The following is a 20561-nucleotide window of genomic DNA, read 5'->3' on the forward strand; positions in this document are numbered from 1 at the left end:
GTGTCACATTTTTCTTTTTTCTTTTTTTTTTTGAGATGGAGTCTCGCTCTGTCACCCAGGCTAGAGTGTAATGGCACAATCTCGGCTCACCACAACCTCCGCCTCCTGGGTTCAAGCGATTCTCCTGCCTTAGCCTCCTGAGTAGCTGGGATTACAGGCATGCACCACCATGCCTGGCTAATTTTGCATTTTTAGTAGAGACGGGTTCTCCATGTTGGTCAAGCTGGTCTTGAACTCCTGACCTCAAGTGATCCGCCCACCTGGGCCTCCCAAAGTGCTGGTATCACAGGCATGAGCCACCGTTCCCGGCCATCACATTTTTCTTTATAGCTAATGTGTTTTATGCCATTATTAGAAAAATCTTCCTGCTCTTTGATTAAAGCTTTAAAAAAATTTTTTTCTAATTATTTGGCTTAATATTTTATGGCTAAATCTTTTGGTGTAGTACAGTAGGCATCCGTCTCTAATTTTTTGTATGAGGCCAGTCAGTTATACCTTTCCTATTTCCTGAGTAGTCCTCTATTTTCCATTGGCTTCTAATGTCATCTACATCTGGGTCTACTACTGGGCTCTAGTCTCTTCCTTTAATTACACTATCCTTGCACTGGTTCTAGTAAATTTTAATACTTGCACTGGTTCCAGTAAATTTTAGTACTTGGGAGAGCTAGTCCAAATTCATTATTAATTTTCAGACTTTTCATGGTTACTGTTACATTTTGTTCTTGCAGTTAAACATTAAAATTATTTTGTCAAGTGCACCAAAATGAAATGTTTTGGGTTGAAAATGTGTGGAATTATATAAGGAAACATAGCATCTTTAAAACAGGGAATCTTTGTGTCCAAGAATATAGTATGGCTTTTCATTCATTTCGGCCTTCCTTTATGTTTCTCAACATGGCTTTAACTTTTTTTTCATGTAGACCCAGCACATTTTCTATGACTGTAATGAGGACCCATGGTACAGTGGATACAAGCAGGGACTCTGGGGTTAGACAGGACAAATTCCAGCTCTAGCACTTCCTGGCCAAGTGACCTTGGGCAACTGCATAGCATCTAACCACCTCAGTTTTCTCATCTCTAAAATGGGAATAGTACTTATATCACAGGTTTGTTATGAGCATTAATAAGAGGTTGTCTGTTACATGGAAATCACTTAGCAAAGTGTCTAGTTCATTGCAATCATTATCATCATGATAAAGAAAACTTTACATAACTGTATGAAAAGGCTAGCAACCAATAGAAAAATTGTTGGTGAGCATTTAAAAATTGTGCAATATGTGGAGGGCAATTAGGCAATACCTATCACGATTTTAAACACTGATCTCTTTGACTCAGGAATTCCAGTTCTAAAAACGTTACCTACATATTTAAAGAACTAAATTGTTAATACCCTCCAGTAAAGACCACCAGGGACACACCTGTAGCTGATTGGGGTTTGTCTGAGTAAGATGATATTAGAATGAACAGATTATAGAATTGGGGTTTTAGTTGGATAGTTTTAGAGAGGTTCCACAGAACACTCTTGATACCATCTGAAAGGAAGCAATTCATACTTGGGTATCTCAATAAATGTTATCTATAGGGAAGGCAGGCAAGAGCTAGGATAAAGCTGTGACTAGCAAAGAATTAGCAATCACTCATTTATCAAGAGAGGCAGGTGTTTGGCATTTTGTATTGCACAGCATCCGTGTCAGAATTGGATGTTCTATGAAAACAGTATGGAATAGCTATGAGCATCACATTAGTTTATAATAACATTGAGGCCTGTTAACATTGAGATCTGTTCCTGGATGACAGGGACTGATTTTATTTTTTCTTTCTTATAATGTACTTGCAATGAGTCATTGTTTTTAATAGCCAATGATGGAAATAACTTAGAGGTCTATTAATTCAGAGGCTAGTTAAAAATTATGGTATATTCTCACAATGAAATAGTTATCAAAATGAACCAGTCATTAAGTGAAAAAAATTGCAGAACATTATATGGTTTAAACAGTATGTATAACATACACACGTGTTTACACATCATAGAAATTTGCATTCATATGCAAAAATATTGTATACTCAAAATCTTATCAATGTTTACCTCTAGAAAGCAGGATGGAGTGAAAAGGACAGGGTGCTTTATCTCTTTAATTAATGTACTTCTGTTTGTTTTAAAATCTAAATGTCGAATTCTTTTATCGATAAAAGTATCTTTAAGTTATGATAAGCAAATATGGCAGGTTTTTAATTTTCAGTAACGGAATTCTTCTTGATTAGAAGCGCAAGCAATCCCAGAGCTTGCTCATGAATGCTATTATGTTGTGAAAATAAATTAATTTAATTTGGCCATTCCTCCAGGGACCTATTTGATTCAAGTAACAGTTCCCAGAGAATGCTGACAAGGAGATAATTTTTTCCATCTTTCCTTTGGGTGTAATATTAGAATTGGAGTTTCTGAAAGTCATTAAGGTAACTAATTGCTACTGAATTACATATTAAGCTTGGAAGAGAGTGAATCCATTCCTTCTTCCTATACAGAAGAATAGCAATAGTCCTATGCAATGAAAACCCAGACAACTGGATTTTAACAGGGAACTGAGTCAAGTTTTTATGGTGAACTTATAGAATTTCTTATGCTGAACTCCAAATATTTCAGAAATAGATTTCTCTAAAGTCAGTTTATTTGTACATATGTAACACTGTGATGGTTAATACCGAGTGTCAGGTTGATTGGATTGAAGGATACAAAGTATTGTTCTGGGGAGTGTCTGTAAGGCTGTTACCAAAGGAAATTAACACTTGAGTCAGTGGACTGGGAGAGGCAGACCCACCCTCAGTCTGGGTGGGCACCATCTAATCAGCTACCTGTGTGGCTAGAATAAAGCAGGCAGAAGAAGGTGGAAATACTTGACTTGCTGAGTCTTCTGGCCTTCATCTTTCTCCCACGCTGGATGCTTCCTGCCCTCGAATACCAAGTTCTTCAGATTTGGACTCTTGGGTTTGACACCAGTGATTTGCCAGGGGCTCTCAGCTAATCAGCTGCCAGCACAGCTAGAAGAAAGCAGGCAGAAGAAGATGGAAAAACAACTTGCTGAGTCTTCTAGCCTTCATTTTTCTCCCATGCTGGATGCTTCCTGCCCTCAAACATCAGACTCCAAGTTCTTCAGCTTTTGGACCCTTGGACTTAACACCAGTGATGTGCCAGGGGCTCTCAGGCCTTTGGCCACAGACTGAAGGCTGCACTGTCATCCTCCCTACTTTTTAGGTTTTGGGACTTGGACTGGCTTCTTTGCTCCTCAGCTTGCAGACGGCCTATCATGGGACTTCACCTTGTGATCATGTGAGTCAGTTCTCCTAATAAACTCCCCTTCATGTATACATATATCCTATTAGTTCTGTCCCTTTAGAGAACCCTAATAAACACATGGAACAAATTTATTTCTCCAAACTGCTGTCAAATATGCTCTATCAAATTCCCTTTTCCTACTGCATGGTGGGTTGCCTTGACCATGTGTCAGCCTGACTCCATAAGTCTTTGTATGGAAATGTAACCCAGGCAGCATCTCACTCTCCAGTTCAGCAGCTCTCTCCCCTCACTTCTAGATCAAGTTAGGCATATTCTCCATCACTCCTCTCCAACTTCACTGTCTTCACCTTCTCCTTTTCCTGCTCCTCTGCTATCAGTGCAGGTAGGAGGAGAAGGAGAAGAGACAGTTCCTCAGGTGGCTGCCCAGGGCATGCTGGGTGCCCTCTTTGTGGTTAGTTGCGATGCTCCCCTCAACCTGAAGAGTTGGGGATGGAGGTCGTCAGGGGGGGCATTCAGGTCCTGTCTCCTTTCTCTCAGTCAGCACAGCTGATCTAATTCATGGAATCTTTGTACCCTGGGTGTGGACAGGTGGAGGGTATAAGTGGCCCTGATGGTGTGGACACATCCAAAATAGTACTCCTAAGCAATGGCAATCTCTTTCAAAATTTGAGGGCAACTTCTCAATCACCACCCAGGGGAAGGCAAAATGCCATGTTTTTGTGACTGCACATGACCTTCCCCCGCTCCCTATAATGCCCCCCCAGCATTTCTGCCGCCCTCAGTCACATCTACCACCCTAGTGAGTGTGGGTACTGATAAGATCTATCTTCAGTATTTCTTGAGAACATTACTCTCTCCACCTGGTCACACTACTTGCTATTCTCCCCAGGGCACTTCCTAGACTGCAAGGCCTAGGGGCAAGAGAGACAGCCCTGACTCCCCAGACAGATCCCCTTCTTTCTTGCACTATAAGCAATTCTCTGGGCAAACACTCAATTCCTCACAAGCCACAGGTAGAAGGGGGCACCTAGCTTCTTCTCTTTTACAAGCACTGCCCTCTCCTAGGGGGTTATTTCTTGCCGCACAGACCTGAGAACCAAGTTGGAGTGTGTATTATCAGGGAAGAGGTCTGCTGGCAGTTGCTGAGATGACTCCTCTCCACAAGGCCATAGGGAAGTAGGTGCTGTTCTTCCAACTTACAGGCTGGTTATTTAGCAGTTCTTGTTTTCAGCTAAGGGCCACATAATCAATCCCAGGAAAAACAAGAATGATCTTCTTTAGCATCTTTGTTCTTTCTGGGGGTTCAGGATCCCTACTCTCTTTTTCTCTATCTGCTCAGTACCATCCTTTCGGTAAGATCCCCTCAGTGACTTGTCTCCAATTCTAGCTCTGCTTCTGATACAGGTTTCTCTGACACCCTGTTTGCAGTGTTTTTAGATGGCTTTTTAAATATTTTATTTTATTTTATTTTTTGAAGTGGAGTCTCTGTGGCCCAGGCTGGAGTGCAGTGGCGTGATCTTGGCTCACTGCAACCTCTGCCTCCTAGGTTTAAGCAATTCTCTGCCTCAGCCTCCCGAGTAGCTAGGATTACAGGTGCCCACCACCATACCCAGCTAATTTTTGTATTTTCAGTAGAGATGGGGTTTCATCATCTTGGTCAGGCTGGTCTTGAACTCCTGACTTCATGATACACCTGCCTCGGCCTCCCAAAATGCTGGGATTACAGGTGTGAGCCACCGTGCCCAACCTAGATGGGTTTTGCATAGTACAATGGCAGATCAAATAAACGACTCACTTGTCACAGTTATTTAGATACTGTAAACATACATATAGACAAGGATGGACAGCCTCCGTACTATTTTTTGTGACTCCCATCTCCAACTAGATTTTCAATCTCCACGCTTTTCTTTTTTTCTACTACAATTCTTAATAATCATTCCCCATGTGATTTACTTCAATGATCTACTAGTAGATGATCTCAGAAAGTCAGTCTAAGAAGTGCCTAAAACCATGTCCTAGTGTTCTGGATAAACAACAAGTACAAAGAGCCTGTTCTCTTTGAGTTGAAATCTTAAGTATGGTTTCTCAGTGATTCCTAGAACTAATGTGGACTTATCTTATCTTAACTGGTTATGGTGTAAGTTCAAAAGCTGCCAAATTTTATTATTCTTTTATGTTTGAGATATGCTTCAAGAGGCTCTGACTTTTTGTGACAACAATTATTTGAAATCGACACTATATTTTGAAAAGTAAATTTCCAATTGCTCAAGGGCTTTGAACTTGCAAACTCAAATTTTCCTTGCCAGTTATTTTAAGCTGTCATTTGAAAGTGTAAATGTTTATTCTACCTGGGTACAAGTATGGTGGGTTTTCTTCCAAGTTGTACTAACAAAGGTCACAAGCACAGCCACACCCTACAAGGCCTCTCACTTTATTTGTAGAACACTAGAAATACTTCAAATGTGATACGAAGGTCTTTGAAAATCTAAGTGACCTCCTTAGGTTCTAATTCCAAGTTCGTGAATTTACAAACACACTACAGAACATCACAGCAAAGAGGTGAATACACTGTGTTTTCCAGAAAACCACTGGAAATAATCTGAAATCTGAAATCAATGCCAAGTGAAGATAATGAAAGTGCTTTATCAGTGTTTGTTTAAGGTCAAAACTTGGAATATATTTCAAAAGAACTCAGCATCTCTACAAGTAATTCATGTTTTGTTAGTCATTTATTAATAAAGGGTAGCATTTTTCATTAATATTTTTATTTTCTTCTAAATGATGTACATGGAGAAACTTAAAACTTGTTTTTGTTTTTTGCACATCAAAAATTAATTAGCACTAGCACTTTCTTACATTTCTGTGCATTCACTGTGTAAACCTAATCTTGCCATCTCGAGCACCGGAAATACACACTAGCAACTAGGCTTGCGCAGGGAAGATGAGAAAATCGTAAGCGAAGAGCTCTGAGTTTCTATGCAGTGTGTGACCCAGACAAGTCACACATTACATAACCACTGAGATTCTCTTTCCTCCTCTGCAAAATGGGAATGAAAATATGTGCTCTGCCTACCTCAGAGGTTGAGGTGACAAGCACAAGCCCATGAAAGCACTGTGAGCACTGCAAGTGCCCCATGAATACAATTGTTATGTCTGATAGAGGAGGCAGAAAGCATTCTCATACTTCATGTATCAAACCTTTGATTATGTCCCCTGGACATACACATCCTGAGAATTAACTTCTGGGGGAAAAGAAATTTGGCAAGTACAGAAAAATTGTGACACAAATGATTAATCTGGGTGATAACAATAAACCTGTTGGCCAAGTTTTTAAGAGTATGAGTTGCTCATAATCACGGCCTCATGCAGGCTACCAAGTCTTGCTAGAACATGTGAGCTCTTAGAGATGTCAAACAGGACCCAGAGCCAAGAATGCTCTTACTCAAAGAGGTCTGAGAAAAGCAGGGACAGTTTTCTATCATGCTAAAATGAATCTCTTTTCTTACTGCTCTTCCTCTCTTTGGCAGGAAAAGTTGCAAGAATGACTAATAAAGTTCCAAAACCACAATTTCATTTGGATGCTTTCAACATGGTTTTTGAACTTTGTTTTGCGTAAAACACCAAAAATGAATGAATGAGTAAATGAAGAACAGATTTCAACAGTGGTTCCTCAAGAATGATGCTGCCTCATCTCATTTGCTCTTTAGAAATTCATCAGAAGATCATCGATACTGCTACATGCAACATTTTCCAAAGGATGGTCCTTGCAACATCAATTCAGAATACTCTTTTAAACTGAAATTTCCTGGGCCCCATCTCAGACTAAGAATCCAAAGGTTTGGTGGTCAGAGAATCTGTATATCTTGAATGAATGAATTTGTTAATAGAAAGGGGTCTGGATCCAGACCTCAAGAGAGGTTCTTGGATCTTGCACAAGAAAGAATTCCAGATGAGTCCATAAAGTGCAAGCAAGTTTGTTAGGAAAGTAAAGGAATAAAGAATGGCTACTCTATAGGCAGAGCAGTGGGGTTGCTCCACCAAGGATACTTATGATTATTTCTTGATTATATGCTAAACAAGGGGTGGATTATTCATAAGTTTTCTGGGGAGGAGGTGGGCAATTCTCAGAACAGAGGGTTCCTCCCCTTTTTAGACCATATAGGGTAACTTCCTGACATTACCATGACATTTGTAAACTGTCATGGCACTGATGGGAGTGTCTTTGAACATGCTATTGCATTATAATTAGCATATAATGAGCAGGGAGGACTACCAGAGGTCACTCTCGTCACCATCTTGGTTTTGGTGGGTTTTGGTTGACTTCTTTACCGCAACTTGTTTTGTCAGCAAGGTCTTTGTGACTTGTATCTTGTGGTGACCTCCTATCTCATCCTGTGAGTAAGAATGCCTAAACTCCTGGGAATCCAGCTCAGTAGGTCTCAGCCTTATTTTACCCAGCCCCTATTCAAGATGGAGTCACTCTTGTTCAAACATCTCTGACAGATTGATGGACAATAATTCAGTCAGTTTATATGCACATAACCCCTCCATCTTTCATTCTGCAATCTTAATTATGAATACTGCATAAGAGATTTAATAGGCCTTGCAAAACAAAACAAGTGACACAAACATTTTAAGGCATACGCATACTTAGAAATAATGTAAAACATTCGAGAGTAAATTCTAACAAGAAAAGCTAATTTGAAAAACAGAAATATCTTTAGACAAAATTTAGAGTAAAAAGTTTCCAAGTACTTTTGGAAACTTCATTTCTCCTTTCTCAGTTTCTCTACAATTACATGCTCCCAACCAAACTTACAGAGGTCTTTCTCCTCCGTAAGCTATCTTACTTTGCATTAGCCAATTTAAAAAAAAAGAACTAGCAATCACATAGGCTGATCACATACAGAAAACTTGCCAAAACTTCTGGTTAAAAGTGAAGAATTCAGATATCTGGATATTTTTATTTATCTATAAATCCATTCATTCAAGATATGCATTACTGAATATTATGTACTAAGGGTAGAAAAATGACTAGGACATGGCCCATGCTTTTAAGAAAAATTATTCAAAATCTAGAGATTAAGATCTCATAGGATAGTCTTTCAATACTGGGGCATTGCCTAACAAGCCTATAGAAGCATTTTTTTTAAATCTCTAGAAGAATGTACCTGTGTTTGTGCTATTTAGTGTTAATTAAGGGCTTAGATGCCGTGAAATTACATGTTAACATAAATTAGTTGGCAGAGACCAGAGATATTGTTAAACATCCTACAATGTAGAATTCTCCCTACAACAAAGAATTCTTTGTCCAAAAAATCAATAGTACTGAAGTTGAGAAACCCTGTTCCAAAGACATCAAAAGAGAAACCAGGAGACCTTTGCCCTCCTTGGAAAGAGAAGTTTTAATGGTTTCTGCAGTAGGTTGGTATATGGGACAGAAGTCAGGAAGTGAAGCCTGTGAGAGGACACTGCAGGTTTTTCCTAGTGGAGGTTGTTAAATAAGGAAGTGCTAGCATGAAAGGGGAGCCAGGGTTAGTGGAAGTTTCTTTTAGGAAGGATAATTGGTGGTACCAAAGTATTTTAAAGTGTTTGAATCAACTGAAGTTTTTATTTTTCATCTGGATGTTAGATGCCTTTGACGCTTTCATCTAAGCCATGTTAACAATGTATTATCTTGATGAAAGATCTTTACAGTTTCTACTTCTTTAAAAGGGGAGAAAGTAATGCTGCCTATTTATGGCCACATCTCATAATCGCACAGATTTAGCAAAGGAAAATATCCAAAGCGCCTTGATGTCTAATGTTGGATTCTCACTGTTAAATATTTTATGAAAATACTTTTGAGCTTTTGTAATGTCACTCTGTAATCTTGGTGCATTTCTGTAGGTAAATATCTGAATTATTCAAATTAGTTTATTAACAGTCTTTCGTTTATTAAATACACATACTCCTTGAGTTATGCTTCTTGTACAATGAGTGACTGGCTGCTCATTATGTCTCAAAGAATGGTTCCTCTCAGCACCCTTTTGTTTGAGAAATGGGGGGTTTACGATACTAGGAGAAATAAATGTGAAGTTATTACTGTCGGAATTATCCTTTTTTGGTTATCTCTTTAAAGAAGTTGTTTCTTAAGGGTTGCTTTGCCTCGTGTGAGAAAGTCAGAGTGCTGTGGTGGAATGGGTCATTCTCTTCTTGCTGGAAGCCTGGCAGAGCCTGTGGCTGGTGGTAGGAAGGATTCTTTTTGCACCAGCTGGTAAGTGGATGTCAGAGCTGGAGGGTGGGGATTTTCTGATCATTTGACATTGGACAGTTATCAGCTGCAGCGGTGGGCAGGGACAAGTTCAGTTTTTTGTTTTGTAAGTGGAAGCAGCCAAGGCCATAGCAACAGATAAATGATTTCCTGACATCAGCAGGTCCAAGTCTGAAGTCAGTGCCAAACCATACCGTATGTTATCACATAGGGTATAAAGGGTTTTATGGGTTTCTCACAGAAATTAACCACCATTTATAGCATAATTTCCATGATATGTCCCATGTTCCAAACAATCAAATTAAAATTATTTTGGATTACAATACACATGGGTTTGTTACTCTCTTCAGTCAGGCTTTCTTCTAAAATGACTACAGTAGTGTTTCAGTTTTCAACTTTTTCTAGACTGTCTTCTCTGGGAGTCCAAATATGTGTCTTAATAATGATAGAAGTATAATTTTTATAAAATTCAAAAAGTTCTAACAATGGTTGGTTAATTAATGTGTCTCTATTGCAATATATGAGAGTAGATTCTCTCTATTTATTTATTTGTATACCCAGGGGCTCTGTCTACTGAACAATTTCTTGAAAAGGATCTGCTCCTAAAGGGAAAATCACTTTTCTTTGTATAGTCTGAAGACAGTAAGTCTGGGAAACTGCTAATCCCAATTTTTCCCAGCAGAACATTGTCTAAAATTGACTTACCACCCAAATCCAAAATGAAATATTTTTTCCAATTACTATATGTAATTAAGCACATCCAGTTAACTTTTTGTATACATGTTAACAACATTTTGTCTGATGATGATGAACATTCACCTTTGTTTTTAATTAGCCCCAGTGAAACCGACCTTAGCTTGTGAAGTTGATGTATATATTGTCAAGAGTGTCCCTGAACATCGTCTCCAGGATGAAGAAAGAATGCAGAGGGAGGGGCAAAACCAGTCTTTCCTCTGAATCTGTCAAATTCCATTTTAGATTGTATCCAGGGCTGTGCTTTATTTACAAAGGCCATGGAAAATTAGTGGAGGAATGTGACTTAAAAAATCTTCCACAATTTCTAAAGAAACGTCATTCTTTTCTTGAATCGTCACTGAAATACTGCTGAAAACCACTGAGCAAGGTTAGTACATGCCTTTCTGAAAATGACTTTTTTCATGGAACAAAAACTTAATGTTTCTAACGAAGTAGAACTTTCTAATAAGAAATCTATCTCCTAATGAGGTATGTATATTTTTAATAAATTGATACAACATTGAACTGCTAAGTAGTATAACATAAATATTGTTAATTTTTCTTTCATACATATCTTTTTAAAATACCATTTTTAATTTGTTCAGTATGGGACTATTAGGCCAACTATTTTATTGGATTTAAGTGATTAATAATTTGTTGCACTAATCAGTCTATGGAAATATTTAATAAGCTTACCCTAATGCTTTTTTCAGAGAAAACATTTTTCCCTTAGAAAGTCCAAGTTAGTTTCTTTTCAGAAATGTTTTTTGTAATTTTCCTGTGTTCTAGACACTAACTTTTTTAAAACTACATCAGACATAGTACTATATTCCTATTTTCCCCAAATTCTACTCCTAGCCTAACCTGAATATCATGAAGACAAAGTAATTTTATACTCTGTGGATTAGGTTGTGGTAAACTGCAGAAAACCCCCATGGGGTAAATGATCAGATTTGAGAATTCAGTTTCTTCTCTAACAGAAGCAGTGAAAGCTGAACCCTAAATAACTGAAGTGGGGGATACAAACGATGTAATATCACATTAAAAGGGCTATGATGTTCTTGTAAATGGTGCTATGAAGAGCCCCTTTAGGTGTTCTATCAAAGGCAGGGTCTGGGGGTCCAAGCTGGGCTAGCTTAAGAGAAAAGGCTCTCAGACAAAGCTAAGTTTGATTATTGTCTCTAAAACTGACTCCATGGCCTGGGACAAGTTTCTGCACCTCTTGAAGGCTTGGTTTCCTCACCTGTACGTTACTTACTTCATTAGATTGTTGGGAAAATGGAATAAGATAATTCATATGAAGAACGAAGCTTGAAAACTGTGTAGAAGACTCAATAAATGGTCTTGCTGTTGCTGTTGCTGCTGCCCTTTGTTCCTCCTCGTTTACAAATGATTCGGGGAACTTACAGCTTCAGTTACACCTGGCAGACTTCTTCCTCTGTCCCTGCTCTTTGCCTGTGCACTTCTCCCTCTCTCAATGGTTAGGGTGTTCTTAATTTAAAAAATGTTTTCCCAGCTATTTGCAGTAAAATACTTCCTTAACCCCTTCCTTAAAATACTTTCTTAAAACCAGCCTGGAAATGAAGAAGGTTGATTCTGCTGTTTTGAAGTGGGGGTTGGGGACTGCATAGTGGTACTAATTATATCTGCAGCTCAGCCCTCAGTTTACAAATAAAGAAATTCAGAATGTAAGTTTAATAAGATTTGGAAATACTTAACAACAAGGAACTAGAAAACTGAATAGTTATATAGCATATTGGTAACTGTTACAGGGTTAAAACTAACTTTGCCATTCAGTTGCTTCCTGGAAATAAAACCACTCAAATAAAACCTAAAGAAAAAAAAAATTGACACACCCGTCTCAAATTACTATAATGAAGGACTATACATTTCCTCATGCTTTTCCCTCAAATGTACATATTACTTTCAAATATTTTTTTTCAAATAGTTATCTCATTATAGAGGGTGTGTACCATGCCAGGTTCTCAAGATACAAAGATAAATGCTACCATCCTTGAAGATGTTCGCAGCCTCACAAACACAGTCACTGGCAAGCAGTAATTATATAATGTACATGAGAGAGGTCTGCTGTAAGCTAGCAGGGAGGCGTTTTGTATTCATTTAAACTCCTGGTCCTTCCTTAAGTTTTGATGGGGCATGGATGAATACTCCTTACGGGGAAGGAGAGAGTGTATAGCTTCTCAAGGGAAAGAGGTTGAAGTGGATGAATTGGTTTTGGATGGGTGGCAAGCAGCAGGACATTCCAGGCACAAGGAACAGGATAGAAAGGATATAGCTTGTTGAGTAGACGATCTAGCTTAGCTAGAGCTGAAGTGTAGAATGATGTCTGGTGGAAGTCGTGGAGAAAAGCTGGAAAAGTAGGTTGGGGCAAATCGTGAAGGGTCTGTACCCACTCCTCCCAAACGATTGCAATGCTATACTGGTTCTGATGAATAACAGTAACTCTGAGATTCTTAGTGTGTTCTGGTTTTTCCTTCAGATATTCCTTTTAGACTGAACGTTCCTAGTAGTGGTGAGGGGAATCATTTCTTCTTTTTTATGTCACCCCTGCAACAGTACCTGGTAAAGATGGTGCCTGTCTTTGCTATTTAGTTTCAGCTTCGCCAAGGTCAATGGTTGTCACTGTCCCTGAGTTTCTACCTTTCAGATAATTTTTACTGGTCAAGGAATAGAAACAAAGGTATTGGAAAAGAGCAAGTGTGACATAGTCTATGTCCTGAACTTGAATATCAAGTCAGTATCAGCTGCCATCTTCCTCTTGGAATAGACTGGTAAGGCCTTGGTCACAGCCCAGATGTCACATTTTTATTGAAAGCCTCTTCCGTGTTATGTGCTGGGGATGCAGCAGTGAAAATTCAGTGGGCTCCTGGAAAAGCTTAAATTTTGTTTTAAATACTAAAAAGCTCCTTTTAAGTATTAGTGAAGAGACAGTCAAGTTTCTTTGGTACCTAAATCTTGCTAAAAGAGAAATTTTTTTGCATGATCGGTTTATATCATATTGTATTCTAGTGAAATAAAGCTAGTAGTACATTGCGAGGTTGCTGCAAAGCACAAAAAATGGAGTGAAAGTGGGTTTGTAGAAGGTAATATCTTACTAGTTTCGAATCTGAGAGATTAAAGATTAATCTGCTCTTTTCCCAAATACAACTTAGGTTTTTTTGTTGTTGTTGTTTTTTGAGACAGAGTCTCATTCTGTCCCAGGTTGTTGAGCAGTGGCCTGATCTCAGCTCACTGCAACTTCTGCCTCTGAGGTTTAAGCGATTCTCATGCTTTAACCTCCCGAGCAGCTGGGACTACAGAAGTGTGCCACCACACCCGGCTAATTTTTCTACTTTTAGTAGAGATGGTGTTTCATCATATTGGCCAGACTGGTCACGAACTCCTGGTCTCAAGTGATCCATCCGCCTCGGCCTCTCAAAGTGCTGGGATTACACTCATTCGTGAGCCACTGCGCCAGGCTACAAATTACTTTTAATAAAATGACCATGGCCAGGCTTACTTATTGTTCAATGCGGCTTGCTTGAAGCTCAAGAAAACATTTTAAAGAGCCTATAGAATCCCTGAATCCCTATCCGTAAGCAGTAGCATATGGATTGCAAAAGAAGCCTTCTGGATTCTTCATAGCTTTATGGGTGTTGTCTGTTGTTGCTGTTTTAAGAAAGAGTGTACCCATTTTTAATTCTGCTCAATATATTGGTGGGAAGTTCAGAGATTGCTATGCAAACCTAAGCTTAAGGCAGTAATACTCAAGGTGAGGACAGTACAGAAGGGATGTATGTACTGTTTTTTTTTTTTTTTGGTGGGGGGGACGCTCTATCACCCAGGCTGGAGTGCAGTGGCACGATCTCGCCTCACTGCAACCTCTGCCTCCGGGTTCAAAAGATTCTCCTGCCTCAGCCTCCAGAGTAGCTGGGATTACAGGCGTCCACCACCACGCCCGGCTAATTTTTTGTATTTTTAGTAGAGATACGGGGTTTCGCCATGTTGGCCAGGCTGGTCTCAAACTCCTGACCTCAGGTAATCCGCCTGCCTCAGCCTCTCAAAGTGCTGGGATTACAGGTGTGACACACCGCGCCCGGCCCAGTTTTTAAGAGCATATTTAGTAGAATTAGTTTCATTATACAAACCACAAAAAGCTGGGTAAAACCTTAAATGGCAGGCATCTGAAAAAATAGCGGGTTTCATCTAAAGGCAACTCTGAATGGCGGGGAGAAGGAAGAGGCTGGCAAAATTCTCATTAAAAGAAAATGTGAGTTAAAGCTATGAACACGGGGCTGCGGATATCAACAATTAGTGCAAGGCATCTGCCTTTAACTCAGTTGTGCGGAGTAAAGTGCAAGGTTGTGCCTAGAAACGGCTCAGAAAAAGGGTTATCTAGGGGAGAGGGAGTGGATTTGGGAGCCGGAACGAAGCGAGCCGGGGGTGGGCGTGCGGAGTGGCAGCTACGCGAAAGGGAACCCGCTGGGGCTAGCGCGGAGGCCCAGAGTCCAGGCGGCGGAAAAGGGGCCGACTGGCTTCGAAGGGAGGCGACGGCCGAGACACACGGTCCGGCGCGAGCCAGGCGCCTAGCGGCGTGCGATTTTATTCTGCAAAAAGTGCACCCAGCGCCGGTCCCGGTAGAGTTGAACCCACCGCGAGAGGGGGCAGGAGCGGCGGGCCGAGCGGCCGCGGGCTCCTCCCCCGGCGCCTCTGCTGTCTGGGTCAGGACGCGACGGCCGCGGCGCGGGACCTTAGGACCCGCGGACTCCGGGACTACTGTCTGCCCGCCACTGCCCGCCAGCAGGTCCTGGTCTCCGCTCTCCGACCGCGGAAAGGCCAGAGCACTGAACACAGGTGCGTGCGCAGTCTGGGAGGGGGCGGCTCAGCCGGTGGGGGCCGGACCGGGCCGGAGACTTACGGAGGGAAGCGGAAGTACTTGCGGTGGGGACGACTGCACTTCCGGGTCGGTGTGTCCCTGCCGAAGCTTGAGTCAGCCAGTGAGCGCTGCTCTGCGTTCCCGGGGCTGGAGCTGCGGCCCGTAGTGGCTTTATGGGTGTATCCCTCGCTGCTCCTGCGCCACGGAAGCCCTAGCTCCGGAGGTCGCCAGTGTTTCCTCGCACGCTGCCCTTTGTGGGGTGCGTGGGGAAGAGGCAGTTTGCTGCCTCGGCCTGGCTGGTCCCTGCAAACCCCAAAGAATTTCAGGAGAGACACTTGCTGGGCTGTCGCTTCGGCTCCTTGGATCTTAACCTTTCAGCCTTGCGCAAGCGTTTTGTTTTTGTGTGGGGTTTCTTTGCTCTCAGACTTGGTCTGTGCCTATTTCACACAAAAAAGGAGGCCAGATTATCAGTGCTGCCAACATTGGGGAATAAACCAAACACCTGGGAGCCCTGAATTTAAAATAAATTATAAAATACAAAAAAAAACATGAAAACCTGATGAAATGAACAATAGAATTCACTTTGAAAGTACCAGGTTTTCCGGGACACTGTAGGAAATCTGATCACTAGTTCAAGTCTCAGTGCAATTCTCTTAGGAAACTTAAACCTTGGGCCTTTTTGTAATGTATCTTTATCCTTGCAAAATTTTTCATAACTTCCCCGAGTTTTAGAGTTATGCATTTTATAAGGGTCTGCTGATGAAGTAAATGAATATATATGCCAGATTTATGGTGAAAGCATTATAATTTAGTAAATCATAATTTCTACATCTAAAAATTAAAACTAGAACATGGAAATGAAATGTTTCTTCAGACATTTCTTCAGAAAACATTTCATATTCTAATTATCTTTAGAGTCAACATTTTGGTGTCATTTTAGAATACTTGATTCTCATCTCTGTTAACCTTTAATTAATTTTGCACATTAAGTGCCATGATCTATATTAAAATGTCATTTTCCATTGTTATTAGCACCTTACAAATTGAAATGTAACATAATACTTTGCATGTGATTAAAATCCGTTTGGTAAAGTTTTTAATTACTATATTTTTATACTACAAGTGTATACTATTAACATAATTAGAAGTATGAAAGCTAATAAGGCTGGAGGCGGTGGCCCATGCTGCTTATCCCAGCACTTTGAGAGGTGCAGGCAGGATTACTTGGGCCCAGGAGTTCGAGACCAGCCTAGCAACAAGGGGAGACTCACTCTACAAATAATGTAAAAATTAACCGGGCGTGGTTGCCCATGCTTATTGTCCTAGCTACTAGGGAGGCTGAGGCAGCAGGATTACTTGAGCCCAAGCGGTCAAGGCTACAGTGAGCAGTGATTGTACCACTGCACTCCAGCCTAGGTGACAGAGCGAGACTCTCAAAAAAAAAAAAAAAAAAAAAAAAAAGCTATGTAAATGACTTCATACAACCTTTGAAATTATTCTGAAGGCAAGCGAGTATTCTGATGTATTTTGTACATTATTTTTAATGTGTCATTTTTCAAATTATCTGTGTGGAAGCACATTTGTTTTATACTCCTATAAAACTCAAACATTGCTTGAACTATTTGTCTTTAATTGTGTTTGTTTAAAACATATCCGTTCCATTGATTCTATTTTTTTCTAGTTAATTTTCGTGGTTCTGAAATAATATTTCAGCTCTGAGCATCTTTGCTCAGTCAGCACTCTCCTTTACCTCCTTGTTGATGCTTTCCAAATCTCCCGCATGTTGTGGGTGCATCCAAGAGTTAAGAACAGGGTGTCAAAGGTGACAGTTTTCACTTCCTAATTGGATGATCACTGGGTAAGTGACTTGACACCTGTGTGCCTCAGTTCACGTATCTGCAAAATAATAATAAGTCCTGCATGGAAGACATGATTTGGAATTGGTGCGGTTTCTAAAGAAAGGGCCAAGCAAAATATGACTGCTGAAACCTGGTTCTGTCTCCAGAATAAGTTCTCCTTCCTAGATAGATTTTTACTTCTACTTATTTGCTTATTAAATGAAAATATTTTCAAACTAGGCTATATTAATGTGAAAGTCCAAGATATGGGCAAAAGAAAGCAATCACGATAGGAAGATTCCCTTCAATAGACCTCTATATCAACGAATGGACATCCTGCCTTAATAATTTTATTGACAAAAATAAAGATGATTAAACTTGATGTGTGATTATTAACTGGAATGCAATTGTAATTAATAGGCATAGAGTGATTTTTCTTTTTGCAGTAAGCTTTCAAGATAATTTAGTTTCATGATATAATTTTTTTGTAGGAATACATTTACACATCTAGCAATAATTAGCTACAATTTCAGCTGAAGTTACAAATTGATTGGAATCTGCTGCTGGCATGTCTCCTGGATGAGCTGGGAGTGGGCAGATGGTTAGACTTATAGTTTCCAGTTTTACCAATTAGGTGAAAAAAAATTTTCAAGTTAATTCCAGGCAAATTTCTGTGAGGTAAAGCAGGCCAGATTAAGTACCCAGGCTTTGTCTGGAATCTTTGGTTTGAAATAAGGGATTCTTAAATCTCTTGGATATAATATTTACTAACACCTGAGGTAATTTCTGGAAGATTATTTTAAAGTCAATCCTTCTCATTGACACTTAGGCCTGTAATGAAGTGTAGAGCATCCAAACAGGATACTTTCTGTGTTCCAGGCATATAATCCAGTAAAATAGGAATCCAAAGATATTCTTTTAAGCAGGGTTTTCAGAAATAGATTATGGCTGCTTGTTCTCTCAGACCCTCTTCCATAGGGCATTTGTGAGCCCAGAAATCCTAACCATTAGACCACCAAGGAAGCATTTGAAACATTACATTTAATTGGCCATTTAAAGTGTAAGAAACAATGCTTGATAGAATATGTGGAATCATAGGATACACAGCAGAGGATGATGAATTTCGGGTATACAACCTAATTCAGAATTTTCATCTTACTGATATTTTTTCACCAGTTCTCACTCCCAGCTATTTACTTGGCTTCCTATCTCACTTAGAACAGTGAAGCCATCAAAGAGAGCTTGCATAACCTCCCAGCACTGCATCTACCCACCTACCTAAATCTCTGCTCACATAATCTGCCTTTTATGACTATGAATGAATGGTTTATGTTCCCATCAAAGGTCAACTCCTGTACAATAGAGTCCACCTCCTTTGCCTTCTCAAGTTTATTGCTATGCAGTTTTCTGTATGTCTACTTCATCAATTTTTCTTTTCTTTTTATGGGGTCTTTTCTGTTGGCAAACAAAAACTGTTATTTCTTGATCTTTTGGCACCATTTGCCCACTTAATAATGGCACAATTTCTCTTCTATTTGTTTTCTATTTGCCCATCTGTTCTTTTTTCTCCTTCTCCTGCCTTCTTTTGGACCAAGCGAGTATCTTTAGTGTTCTATTTTTCTCTCTATTATTGGCTTATTATGTATTACCTTGGATTTTTTTTTTTTTTTTACTTTTTAGTGGTTGTTTTAGTGGTTTGCTTTTTAATGGTTATGCATCTTTAACTTAATATGATAATTCTTCATTGTAATCTAAGATTCTTACAACAGTATACTTCCATTTGTCCTTTTGGGCAATTGTCCTACTTTTTATAAGCCCTGTGATAGGCATAGAGTGATTTTTGTGATGTAAAACTTGGCTTTTGTTGGTTGAAAAAGCACCTATATTTTTGTTTTGGACAAATACATAAACATTCATTTACGTTTATGTTTTTAATTTTAGAAACAAAAACCAAGAAATGCCTCATTCCACAAACAAAGAGCTGATATTTGGCATCATGGTGGGCACTGCTGGAATCAGCTTGCTGCTCTTGTGGTACCACAAGGTCCGTAAACCAGGGAGAGCAATGAAGTTACCTAAATTTCTTTCTCTGGGTAATACATTTAATTCAATAACTTTGCAAGATGAAATACATAATGACCAAGGAACAACAGTGATCTTTCAAGAAAGACAACTTCAGATACTGGAGAAGTTAAACGAATTACTGACAAATATGGAAGAACTCAAAGAGGAAATCAGATTTCTTAAAGAAACTGTTCCAAAGCTGGAGGAATATATACAAGACGAACTTGGAGGGAAAATAACTATTCATAAGGTAAGCCCTCAGCACAGGGCAAGAAAAAGAAGACTCCCTACAATTCAAAGTTCAGCAACAAGTAATAGTTCAGAGGAAGCAGAAAGTGAAGGAGGGTAAGTTTCTTTAAGATATTTCTCATGTTGAATTGATTATTATCATTATTACTATTATTTAGGTATTTTCATTATGGATTCCAGTCATGTATTCTGCTGCTCACATAAAGTGAAAAGGAGTGATATTTTGACTTAGATATAATTAAAGTCATATTCAGTAGTCAGTATTTAAGCTATTTTAAACCATACTGACCGAAGGAATATAAATAACTTGTAGCAGGTGGTATTATGTGACTATTGAGGAAGGCAGTAATTATTTGCCAAAGTGTATAACCTATTGTTTTGATGTGGCCACTGTGTGACTCCTTATATGAGAATTCTCTAGACCACTCCTGTTCAAAAGAACTTTCTGCAGTGATGGAAATGGTCCAAGTCTGTGCTGCCCAATATGGTAGCCACTAGCCCCTTGTGGCCACAAAGCACTTGAAATGTGGCTAATGCAGCTGAGGAACTGAAGTTTTCTTTTATTTCATTGAAGTTGTAATTGTATTTAATTGTAATTAATTTAAATTTAAATAGCCATTTGGGCTACTGGCTACTGAATTGTAATGCAGGTCAAAAAAGACTTGAGAATATATAGGTGATTCTGTCTCATTTTTGCATGGGTTAATCCATTGAATTCTAACACCAGAAACATCAACAAATATTTTTTTAGGGAAAAGCAAGTAATGTGTGAATAAAGAAATTGTGCCTGACTAGTGTTTTTGAGGAATAAAATAGGCAGGTAAAAAAAGGAGCCCTAGTGAATATGATACAGCCTGAAATTCTTGAGGGCAGTGACCTTGTGTTTTCATTGTAAATAATCCTAACACATTATTTCTGTGCGTAGCACAGAGTAGATGCCAGTAAAGATTTCTTGAATGAATGAATGATCTGCTAAATTACCATGGAATTGGGAGAAGAGATCTGGAAGGAGGAAGCAAAGGATCTGGAGGGAGGTGCTAGGGATAAAAGCATGATTTCGTAGATTAAAAAATGTAAATAGTTGATCAGGTCTTTGACATCAGTGCAAGGACTGGAATTGTTTAGCCTCTTTGTAAGTGAACTAGAACAATGACTCTCAATAGTTTTCAAATAGGGCAGAGCCACAAATGATAGCTCTAGGAAGATCTAAAAAATTTGTGTTCTTGAACAGCAACAAAAAGTTGTTGACTGGTT

General features: G+C 39.5%; 1 protein-coding gene across 1 annotated transcript in view; it reads left to right on the forward strand.

Moving 5' to 3' along the window:
* Positions 1 to 14674: 14674 nt before the first annotated feature.
* The window catches only part of RMDN2 (regulator of microtubule dynamics 2), a 129192-nt gene continuing 123305 nt past the window's right edge, over positions 14675 to 20561 (forward strand). The window contains exons 1-2 of the mRNA XM_031934166.1: positions 14675 to 15134; positions 18936 to 19403. Of these exons, the coding sequence (XP_031790026.1) occupies positions 18952 to 19403 (452 nt within the window). The 5' untranslated portion in view covers positions 14675 to 15134; positions 18936 to 18951. The remainder of the gene's footprint in view (positions 15135 to 18935; positions 19404 to 20561) is intronic.

This window comes from Piliocolobus tephrosceles, chromosome 15 (genome assembly GCF_002776525.5).
Source record: "Piliocolobus tephrosceles isolate RC106 chromosome 15, ASM277652v3, whole genome shotgun sequence".
NCBI classification, from domain to species: domain Eukaryota; kingdom Metazoa; phylum Chordata; class Mammalia; order Primates; family Cercopithecidae; genus Piliocolobus; species Piliocolobus tephrosceles.